Here is a 12227-nt window from a genome sequence, read left to right on the forward strand (position 1 = left end):
TGAGAACAATCTGTTACAGATTAACTCAGACTTCCATGGCTGTCAGACGTGTGACATTGGATAAGGTGTATATTAAACACAAAAGAGCCAATCGCTGTGTTCATCACAACAGTTTAAGCCAATATACAGCAACCTGATCAACTGTGTGCTTGTGTGCCTTGGTGCCATGAAATAAAGGTCCTATCCTCTTATCTGTAGTAGTAGTGAGCTTTTTATTTGAAAGATGGAGGATGTGGAAACCTTGTAAGATCTGAACAAATGAATGGGGTGGGCAACTACACGGCAAATTTTGGTTTAATGTAAAAAAATGTAAAATAATGCATTTGGGTGGCAAAAATATGAATGCAATCTATACATTGGGGGAATCTAGAATGGAAAAGGACCTGGGGGGTCCCCTAGCAGGCTCAGAAATGGCATGCAATGCCAAGCTGCTGCAAACAGAATATTGGCATGCATTAACCACTTCAGCCCCGGAGGAATTGGCTGCCCAATGACCGGACCATTTTTTTTAATGCGATATCGGCACTATGTCGCTTTAACAGACAATTGCACGGTCGTGTGACATTCCTAAACAAAATTGACGTCCCTTTTTTCCCCACAAATCTTTCTTTTGGTGGTATTTGATCACCTCTGCGATTTTTATTTTTTGCGCTATAAACAAAAGAGCGACGATTTAAAAAAAAAAAAAAAAAAACACCTATCTTTTTGCTATAGTAAATATGCTTTTTTTTTTTCTCTCTGTTTAGGCCGATACGTATTCTACATATTTTCGGTAAAAAAAAAAGAAGCAATAAGCGAATATTGATTGGTTTGCGCTAAAGTTATAGCATCTACAAAATTGGGGATAGATTTATGGATTTTTTTTTTTTACTAGTAATGGCGACGATCTTCGATTTTTTTTTTTTTTTTTTTTTTTTTTATCTGGACTGCGACATTATGGCGGACACTTTTTTTGACACTTTTTTGGGACCATTGTCATTTATACATCGATCAGTGCTATAAATAGGCACTGATTACTGTATAAATGACACTGGCAGGGAAGGGGTTTAAACACTAGGGGGCGATGAAGGGGTTAAGTGTCCTAGGGAGTGATTCTAACTGTGGGGGGGGGGATACCAGTGACATGGCATCGATCACTGCTCCCGATCACGGGGAGCAGTAGATCTGTCCTGTCACTAGGCAGAGCACAGAAATGCCTTGTTTACATCTCCCCCTTCTGCCTCTCCTCGCCACAATCGCGGGCAACTGGTGAACATTGAGTTTGCGGGGCCTGCAAGCACATTCCTGAGACACGCGGTAGGCATGCACCACCTTCTAGGCAGAAAATTTAAAGGGACGTACCTATTTGCCTGCCTGTGCCATTCTGCCGACGTATATCTTCGTGCGGTTGTCGGTAAAGGAATTTAAAGGGGATAAAACGATAATTTTCTCACTCTACAAAACTCTGGTCCGGCCGCACCTGGAGTATGCCTTCTAGTTCTGGGAACCACTCCTCAGGAAGGATGTACTGGAAATGGAGAGTGTACAAAGAAGGGCAACAAAACTAATAAAGGGTCTGGAGGATATTGGTTATGAAGAAAGGTTGGGAGCACCAAACTAATTCTGTCTGGAGAAGAGACGCTTGAGAGGGGATATGATTTAAATTTACAAATACTGTATTGGTGACCCCACAATAGGGATAAAACGTTTTTTGGAAGGAAGTTTAACAAGACACGCGGCCACTCATTAAAATTAGAAGAGCGGTTTACCCTTCAACTCCGTAGAGGGTTCTTTATTGTAAGTGTGGCAAGGTTGTGGAATTCCCTTCCACAGGCGGTGGTCTCAGCGGGAGGCATCGATGGTTTAAAGAAACTATTAGATGAGCACCTGATGACCACAACATACAGGGATATACAATGTAATACTGACATATAATCACACACACAGGTTGGACTTGTGTTTTTTTTTTTTTTAAACCTCATCTACTATGTAACCATGACGGGCCATTTTTTCCCCCCGATACGGCACTGTTACTTTGGACGCCGTACCCAAATAAAATGTGTCTCCCCCCCCCCCCCCCCAACAAATAGAGATTTCTTTTGGTGGTATTTGATGACCTCAGTTTATTTTTTTATTTTTTGTGCTATTAAAAAAAAAAAAAAATGTATTTTTAATTTCTTCATCAATTTAGGCCAATATGTATTCCGCTACATATTTTTGGTTTAAAAAAAAAAAATCCCAACTCCATTGATTTATATTAGAGGTCTGCCGATTTTTTTAATCCAAATTAGGCGGATATTTTAAATGGCCACTAGTGGTGCCACTGATCCGGAGCTAGGCCGAAGCCGCGGCCTTTCCTGATGCTGTGACAGCATCAGGAAAGACCGTGGCTTCGGCCTAGCTCTGGAGCCGCGGCCTTCTTGGTACACCCAGCGCGGCGGCCCTCCTCTCTGTTTACGCCCACAGAGGAGGGGCCCGCGCTCGTGGGACACAAACCGCTCTCTGGTGTCTGTAGCGGGGGGGTGTCTATACTGGAGGGAGAAGGGGGTCTGTACTGAGGGGGTTGACACCATTTTTTTTTTTGTTGCACCAGTGCCACTTGCCATCCAGTGCCATCTGCCAGTGGCAATACCAGTGCTACCATCCAGTGCCAATTAATGCCACCTTCCATCCAGTGCCATCTGCCAGTACCAATACCAGTGCCACCTGCCAGTGCGATCCAGTGCCAACTAAAGCCATCAGTGCCACCTGCCAATGCCAACCAGTGCTAACTATTGGCACCCAGTGCCACCTGCCAGTGCCAATTGGTGCCACCTGCCAGTCAGTGCCAACCAGTGCCACTTGCCAGTGTCACCTGTTAGTGCCACCTGCCAATCAGTGCCATCTGCTAGTACCATCTTTCAGTGCCATCCAGTGCAGCCTGCCAGTGCCAATAAGTGCCTTCTGCTAGTGCCATCTTCCAGTGCCAATTAGTGCCACGAGCCAGTGGCAACAAAAAAAAATTGGCCGCAAAAATCGGCATCATAGAACGGCCGCCCAGATTTCTAAATATCAGCATCGGCCAGAGAAAAACCCATATCGGTCAACCTCTAATTTATATCTTAGTTTGCTGTCAGGTCGGATGCTCTTTGCTGGGTTCCGCGTATACAACAATATGCATTCACTGTTAAACACACAACTGCTGTAGCTATGCGACAACATATGTCTGAGTGCTATTTCAGGGTAATCTATCTGGGGAGTGCCTCAAAACCGTGTTTTCTCATCAAGTTTGCAGAGATTGTGGTGTTTACTCACTTGCCGTCCGCCACATATAAGTTGGTAGAATGGTGGGGCTGTATGCTGCTTTGAATTTGCCGCCGTATGGCGCACGCGCCCCCCCCCCCCCTGCCACTTGCTCCGTGACCGTGCCCGCAGGATGTCCGCCACTGTCCCGCGATCGTGTCACGGAACTGCTGAACCGGAAGATGCCTGTGTAAACAAGGCATTTCCCTGTTCTGCCTTGTGACAGGACACTGATCTACTGCTCCCTGTCATCGGGAGCCGTGATCAGTGTTGTGTCACTTGTAGCCCAGGCCCCCTCAGTTAGAATCACTCCCTAGGACACACGTAACCCCCTTCATTGCCCCCCCTAGTGTTTAACCCCTTCACTGCCAGTGTCATTTACACCGTAATCGGTGCATTTTTGTAGCCATTTTTAAATGACTGATAATAAAAATGCCATAATTATCCCCTATTTTTTTATTTATTTTTTACTGAAATATGTAGACGAATACATATCGGCCTAAACTGAGAAAGAAATTTTGTTTTATGTATTTTTTGGGGGGATATTTATTATAACAAAAAGTATTGCTTATTTTTAATTTTTGCTCTTTTTTATTTATAACGCAAAAAAAAAAAAAACTACAGAGGTGATCAAATACCACCAAATAAAGCTTTATTTGTGGGGGGAAAAAAAGGAACGTCAATTTTGTTTGGGAGCCACGTTGCACGACCGCACAATTGTCAGTTAAAGCAACGCAGTGCCGAATCGCAAAAAGTGCTCTGGTCAGGAAGGGGAGGGGGGTAAATTCTTCCGGGGCTGAAGTGGTTACTCTGTACCCTCCTCTGGTTAGTTTTGTGTAATGTTTTTTTGAAAACTTTAACCTAAACTATTTTTTTTCTTTTGTGAATTCTCAGTGTGCCCTGGCGATGCACAGCGTTCCCTCTACAGCGAGTGCCACATGTCCGAAGAATGCTGGAACTGCAGGAGGGGAGAGCCCACTTCAACAAGAGAGAGAGAAACAAAAAGGAGAAAGACGAGCAAAAGGACAACACTGACAAAAGCACTTCACAAAAAACTCTACAGAGCCACCTGAAAACCCCCAGCCCTCCCAAGAACCTGGCAAGCCCCACTGCTTCTGTGACTGTGAGCTCCGGATCTCTGTCAATGCATTCCAGTAACCCCAAAGTGCGAAACTCCCCATCAGGAAATACAGGAAATACACAGAGGTAAGTAGCCTTTGTGAGTCTGGATGATGCCGGCTCCCAGAGTGCATATCAATGTTTTTAGGATAAATATGTGGATGTGCCTGGGGGGGGAAAAAAAACAAAAAACACTCCCATTGGCAGAGGTACAGGAGGCGGACATGTAGAGCTTACAGTATGTGCAGACCTTGCCCAAATGTAACTCAAACTATCCTCCCATTTTTTTCTTTAACCTTATTGCTTTAGCAAGAAACGCCCTTTGTTACTTCCCGAACATCACCGGGCTTGTAAATTCTTGCAGGATTTCCTTTCAAGGTAGGCACACCCCAGAACTACATCTCCCAAGAACCCTTTCTTTACTTGCACTGTGTGGGCAGGCTGTTTGGGAGTCGAGGTAGAAAAATTATGTAGTCCAGCAGGTGGGTTCAGCAGATGCACTGCATTGGTGCCTACATAGCAGAAACCTGTGGGAGGGAGAGGCTGATAGAAGACGAGGTAAGCTTTCTATGCAAAATGCTTGCGGCTATTTTTTTACTTAAAGCGGATGTTCCATTACAAAAAATAAATATTAAAAGTCAGCAGCTACTAACACTGGAACTGCTGACTTTTAATAAGGACACTTACCTGTCCTAGCCGCCAGCAATGTCAGCCCCCGCTGAGGCTGATCCTCGATCCTAGCAGCTCCAAGCGCCGCCATCCACAGTAAGGGAAACAAGCAGTGAAGGGGTACGGCTTCACTGCCCGTTTCCTACTGCGCATGCGCGAGCAGCGCGGCGCTTTGTGAATGGGCCGGCTGCTTTCTGGGACACACACAGTTCCCAGAATGCAGCGCGCCCCATTCACAAGAAGACACCCAATGTAGGAGGAGGAAGAGAATCCACCGCGGAGGATGAAGAGGCAGATTCGGCACTTCCGCATAGCAACAGTTATTTAAAAAAAAATCTTTTTCATTTTTTTATTTTTTTTTTAGATTTTTGGTGGAATATTTTTTTTTTAGGTGGAACCTCCACTTTTAAAAAAAATAAAAATAAAAAAAATATTAAACCTTTAGGTTGGGTTCACACCTATGCGAATTGGACTCGGTATTTCCAATTCGCATAGCAGGAGATTGTGAACAGCTCTCTATGGACCCGGTTCACGCAGCTTCGCAGAGGCTTCCTGTGCGAATTGCACAGGAGTCCTGAGCGTCTCTTGGACCATTTCAGGTCTGGAGTCCGCCCCAAATTCGGGCTGAAATTGGACCTGGAGCTGTGAATGGCGATGCACCGAACTCCCACTGTGAGCCCGATCGTACTGCGGTGGGAACCCAGCCTTGGTGTCACTTTAAGGCCCCTTTCAGACTGGGGCGGGAGCCGCAGTGGCGGTATAACGGCACTAAAAATAGCGGCGCTATACCGCCGGGATTGCCGCAGGAATCTGCAGCTAGCGGTGCGGTATTAACCCCCGCTAGCGGCCGATAAAGGGTTAATACCGCCCGCAATGCGCCTCTATAGAGGCGCATTGCTGGCAGTATTGCCACGGTTTCCCATTGTTTTCAATGGGAAGGAGCGGTATACATGTGAACTTGTTCTGCATACAAATGGCAAAACATTGTTGACCAACATACACGAAACTACATGGTTTTTCAGCTCTTTAGCACCACCCTTTGGGCAACTTATGCTAATGTTGTGCTATGGTTAGCATTGGTTCTGAGCATGCGTGTTTGTACTTTGAATTTTTTTCCGGCGATTTTCTATACACACGATCGAATAATCCGACATCACACATTTGTTGTCGGAAAATTTAAAAGCATGCTAGCCAACATTCGTTGTCGGAAAATCCGACAACAATTGTCCGATGGAGCATATAAACGGTTGGATATTCTGACAAAACCCTTCCATCACACATTAGTTGGGGAAAATCCGATTGGGTGTACGAGGCTTTAGTCTCAGGGAGGACTTGGGGCCAATGTTGACACCTTGCTAGCAAGCTAAAAGCAGTCGGAGTGGGTCCAAGGTGGAGGCATTATTATGATAGTAGTATTATTATTATTATTATTATTATTCTTATAAAAATAATAATATTTTTATTATTGCAAAACTAATCCAATGATAAAAATGTAATAAAAAACATATAGATTGGGTTGTTATCAGATCTTGAAAACGCTGCAAAATGTCTGAATCTCTACACCTGCAGACCAGGAAGTTTGGCATTCTTCTTCTATAGCTATTCTTGGCCTCTGCTCTGCAGTGATGACCCAATCCTGTCTGCAGATCCCATGAGCAGTTCATGTTGTGCGGGTGTGCACACAGGTAGAGAAATTACATTGCTTAGACGCCAGAGGCTCCACTTTAATGCGGTAACTTGAAAAACATTCTATTCGCTGGACCCGAGGGCAGGTTTGGGAAACATTGCTGTAGTAAATTTTTATTCTTTTTGTGTTGAAGTGGTGGTAAACCCTAAGAGCCGGTTCACACTGCGGCGGCACGACTTCGGGGGCGACTCTGCAAGTCGTCCTGAAGACGACTTCAGAGGCGATTAGCAAAACGACTTCTGTATAGAAGTCAATGCAAATCGCCCCCGAAGTTGTACAAGAACCTTTTTCTAAGTCAGAGCGACTTGCGTCGCTCCTTTTAAAACGGTTCTATTGCATAGAATGGGACGCGACTCGGCCGCCTGACGAGTCGCCCCAGTGTGAACCGCTTCTTACATATACCCAGTGAAGTGACTGGTCTTAGGTGATACTAAAATGAAACAATCTACATAAGTTGTACCTGTCTATCTGCAGTCTTCTCTACATCCATTAACCTCCCTGGCGGTCTTCCCGAGACTGACACGGGGTTAGATTTTCTTGCTACTATCGGTAACCCCGTGTCAGTCACGGGCTTGCCTCGCTAGATCCACAGGCACTTTTTACTTGCCTTGTCCCTGGATCCAGCGATGCCACCGCGCTGTGTGAGCGAGCGGGACCTCGCTCGATTCACATAGTGCCTCCGTGTGACGCCGATCTCCGTTCCCTGCGACGTTACGACGCACGGGGAAGGAGAACGGCGCCAAATTCAAAAACGTAAACAAACACTATACACACAGTATACTGTAATCTTATAGATTACAGTACTGTATGTAAAAAAAACACACCCCTTGTCCCTAGTGGTCTGTCCAGTGTCCTGCATGTCATTTTATATAATAAAAACCTTTTTTTCTCCCTGCAAACTGTAGATTGTCCATAGCAACCAAAAGTGTCCCTTTATGTCAAAAATAGTTTTAGATCAGCTAAAAAACAGCGATAATAAATTATAATCACTTGCAGAATTGTGCGATAGCGATTTGTGGGGAAATTCGTCATAAAAAAATAAAAGTAATGACAGCGACAATTCTGCAACTGAGCAAATTTCAGTGATTTTGATTTGATTACATTATTGAATAATTTTTATTATAATTATATTATTATTTGTTATAATTATTTATAATTATTTATTATATTATAATTTATAATTTTGTTTTTAAAAAAATGTAATACACGGGATGCCTATTAGAATCTTGTTTGGTCAGATTTAAGTGAGTTATTTCTAAAAATTACAGACCTACAATATAAAACGCCAAATTTCCTTGCAAATAATGGTACCGCTTTCAGCATGTTTTTTCTGAAAGAATCATACCGCCAGGGAGGTTAAAGGGGTTGTAAACCCTCCCGGTTTTTCACCTCAATGCATTCTATGCATTGAGGTGAAAAACCCCTTGTAGAAACCCAACCCCGTTTTACTCACCTGAGCCCATTAGTTCCCACGACGCGCACACCCTCTCTGGCTTTTGATTGGATAGATTGATAGCAGCGCAGCCATTGGCTCCCACTGCTGTCAATCAAATCCAATGACCAGGGGGTGGGAGGGGCAAGTCCTGCTGTCTGCAGCTGCTCCTTCATTGTCCAGTCCTCAGGTTGCAATCAGGAAGGTGACACCACTGTGCTCTTAGTATGTGACTAGTAAATAAACGTCATGTTTGGTCTGTTAACCACTTAACGACCGCCGCATGTACATATACGTCCACAGAATGGCACGTACAGGCAGATGGGCGTACCCCGCCCGGTACATGCGACGGTCAGAAATCGTCTGGGAGCGATCCGGGATGAGGGGTCCATAATGTCGCAGTCACGGAAAAAATCGCTGATCGCCGCCATTGGTAGTTAAAAAAATAATAAAAATGCAATAAAACTATCCCCTATTTTGTAAACGCTATAAATTTTGCGCAAACCAACCGATAAACGCTTATTGCGATTTTTTTTTTTTGCCAAAAATATGTAGAAGAATACGTATCGGCCTAAACTGAGGAAAATTGTTTTTATATATATTTTGGGGATATTTATTTATTATAGAAAAAAGTAAAAAATTATGATTTTTTTTCAAAATTGTCGCTCTATTTTTGTTTATAGCGCAAAAAAAAAACAATGCAGAGGTGATCAAATACCACCAAAAGAAAGCTCTATTTGTGGGGAAAAAACGATGTAAATTTTGTTTGGGAGCCACGTCGCACGACCGCACAATTGTCAAAGCGACGCAGTGCCGAATCGCAAAACCTGGCCTGGGCCTTTACCTGCATTTTGGTCCGGGGCTTAAGTGGTTAAATAAACCACTGAAAATGTTTTTTTTACATCCGTTTGAGAAGTGCAAATACCTGTTGACCCTACAAAAACAGTGTTGTGTGTACTCTGTGGTGTTATCTCAAACCGTTTTTTTATTAAACCAGCACAGGTCACCTCTGTGAACTACATAACGCCTCCCTGTGTTGTGGAGATTAGAGGGGGTGCTCTGTAGTTCTAACACTGCTTTGGGGTGCTTCTAACACTGCTTCTCATTAGATAATACATTGAGTGATTGTTACCGTTCTAGAAATGTGTTGCTTACATGTGCAATAGATGAAAAGGGAAGCATTTTGCAGCCACCATATCGAAGGACTTGATTGGTGTAGATGTGTGCAATTTTATCTATTGGGGTAGGTTGTTTCCCAACCAGTTACGGAGGGAAAATGAGAGGGAGGGAGACGGGAAAATGTCAATCTCCTTTGTTTTAAAGGATTTGCTGGTACCACATCTCCTAGTTCTAAAAAAAAAAAAAAAAAAGGAAACCCCTAAGAAAAAGTTATGCTAAAAAGTTTTTTTTTAGGTTACCACACTATTCTTATATTAAAAAGTTGTATTTACTTGTGCAAGAGGTAAAAATGTCAATCCAAACCCCCCCCCCCCCCCCACTCCCGACATTAAGTAACTATATCTTTTATATGACCCTCGGGAATCGAGCATTAGATCTATATAGTACGTTAAAGTATTTGCAAACCCTTGTGTTATTTTTATTTAAAAAAAAAAACGTAAATGCCTATATTTACCTGCTCGGTGCAATAGTTTTGCACAGAGCAGCCCTGGTCATCTTCTACCAGGGTGCCCCACTGGCGCTCCAGGCTCCTCTTCAACGGATGCCCCCCACAGAAAGCCGCTTTCCCTGGGGGGCACCTGTGCAGGCTCGCTCCCGAGTCCCACTGCTGCATCTGTTGACACTGCAGGACTCTGCCGTGTCTCCTGTGTCACTGGATTTGAATGACAGCAGCGGGACAATGGCTTCTGCTGCTATCAATCTGTCCAATGAAGCGAGAAATGGTGAGTGGAGCCGCTGCACTAGTGCACATCACTGGATCGGGCTCAGGTAAGAAAAAAGGGGTGGTCTGGGGGGACCTGCAGCACAGAAGGTTTTTCTCTTCAGGCAAAGAATGCATGAAGAGAAAAACCTTGAGGCTATACAACCACATTAAGGAAGGGACGACAAGGTCCCTGCTGGTGGGGTGGCACTGGTGGGCACAGATTATCAGTGTACGTGTCCCTTTTTAGAGAAGCCGGTTATGGGCTCTTTTCCGATCCTCGTGTTGTTGGCATGAGGAAAGGAGTGCCGGTAACCAGCTTCTGTTTACTTCTGTAATTGCACACAGCTGATCACGCAGTAAATAGCCGCTAATTGGCTCTTTACCTCAATCTGTGATCAGAGCGCACCACCATGCCCTGCAGCAGGCGCAATCATGTGAGGCCTTCATATGACGGCCTCCCAGAACTAGCAGTCTGTGCTGTAGCTGTCATTCGGCTATAGTGCAGACGGCAAGTGGCTAATGATATCTTGGTGGTTGGAGGACTTCTACTGGGTTAGTCGCTTGTTTTTCACAGGAATGGTTTCCTGGGAATCGAGGTATGCGCGGTTTGGTATTTGACAATGTATAGTAACCTATTGCAACCTTAATGCGCCCACTCTTCCGTTTTACTTGTTGTTAGGACACAGGCAACCCCTGCCTCCTAGTGTCTTTGGTTTCCATGATGCAGACGGCCCTACCATCTGGTCTTTCTGGTTGCAAGGATGTAGGCAGTCCCTGCTGCATAGCCTCCCTGGTTGCCAGGATGTAGGCAGCCCCCTGCTGCATAGCGTCCCTGGTTGCAAGGCTGTAGGCGGCCCCCTGCTGCATGGCGTCCCTGGTTGCAAGGCTGTAGGCGGCCCCCTGCTGCATGGCGTCCCTGGTTGCAAGGCTGTAGGCGGCCCCCTGCTGCATGGCGTCCCTGGTTGCAAGGCTGTAGGCGGCCCCCTGCTGCATGGCGTCCCTGGTTGCCAGGCTGTAGGCGGCCCCCTGCTGCATGGCGTCCCTGGTTGCAAGGCTGTAGGCGGCCCCCTGCTGCATGGCGTCCCTGGTTGCAAGGCTGTAGGCGGCCCCCTGCTGCATAGCGTCCCTGGTTGCAAGGCTGTAGGCGGCCCCCTGCTGCATAGCGTCCCTGGTTGCAAGGCTGTAGGCGGCCCCCTGCTGCATGGCGTCCCTGGTTGCAAGGCTGTAGACTGCCCCCTGCTGCGTGGCGTCCCTGGTTGCATGGCTGTACGTGGCCCCTACTGCATAGCGTCCCTGGTTGCAAGGCTCTAGACGGCCCCCTGCTGCGTGGCGTCCCTGGTTGCAAGGCTGTAGACGGCCCCCTGCTGCGTGGCGTCCCTGGTTGCAAGGCTGTAGACGGCCCCCTGCTGCGTGGCGTCCCTGGTTGCAAGGCTGTAGACGGCCCCCTGCTGCGTGGCGTCCCTGGTTGCAAGGCTGTAGACGGCCCCCTGCTGCGTGGCGTCCCTGGTTGCAAGGCTGTAGACGGCCCCCTGCTGCGTGGCGTCCCTGGTTGCAAGGCTGTAGACGGCCCCCTGCTGCGTGGCGTCCCTGGTTGCAAGGCTGTAGACGGCCCCCTGCTGCGTGGCGTCCCTGGTTGCAAGGCTGTAGACGGCCCCTGCTGCGTGGCATCCCTGGTTGCAAGGCTGTAGACGGCCCCCTGCTGCGTGGCGTCCCTGGTTGCAAGGCTGTAGACGGCCCCCTGCTGCGTGGCGTCCCTGGTTGCAAGGCTGTAGACGGCCCCCTGCTGCGTGGCGTCCCTGGTTGCAAGGCTGTAGACGGCCCCCTGCTGCGTGGCGTCCCTGGTTGCAAGGCTGTAGACGGCCCCCTGCTGCGTGGCATCCCTGGTTGCAAGGCTGTAGACGGCCCCCTGCTGCGTGGCATCCCTGGTTGCAAGGCTGTAGACGGCCCCCTGCTGCGTGGCATCCCTGGTTGCAAGGCTGTAGGCGGCCCCTGCTGCGTGGCATCCCTGGTTGCAAGGCTGTAGGCGGCCCCTGCTGCATAGCGTCCCTGGTTGCAAGGCTGTAGGCGGCCCCCTGCTGCATGGCGTCCCTGGTTGCAAGGCTGTAGGCGGCCCCTGGTTGCAAGGCTGTAGACGGCCCCCTGCTGCGTGGCGTCCCTGGTTGCAAGGCTGTAGACGG

The 12227-nt window shown here is 47.1% G+C and overlaps 1 protein-coding gene across 7 annotated transcripts in view; it reads left to right on the forward strand.

Annotated features, from left to right (window-relative positions):
* The window catches only part of BCL9 (BCL9 transcription coactivator), a 370958-nt gene that overhangs the window by 308227 nt on the left and 50504 nt on the right, over positions 1-12227 (forward strand). For all 7 annotated transcript variants that reach the window (XM_040339044.1, XM_040339045.1, XM_040339043.1 and 4 more), the window contains one exon: positions 4156-4467. In XM_040339044.1, the coding sequence (XP_040194978.1) occupies positions 4211-4467 (257 nt within the window). In that variant the 5' untranslated portion in view covers positions 4156-4210. The remainder of the gene's footprint in view (positions 1-4155; positions 4468-12227) is intronic.

This window comes from Rana temporaria, chromosome 2, assembly GCF_905171775.1.
Source record: "Rana temporaria chromosome 2, aRanTem1.1, whole genome shotgun sequence".
Taxonomy (NCBI): domain Eukaryota; kingdom Metazoa; phylum Chordata; class Amphibia; order Anura; family Ranidae; genus Rana; species Rana temporaria.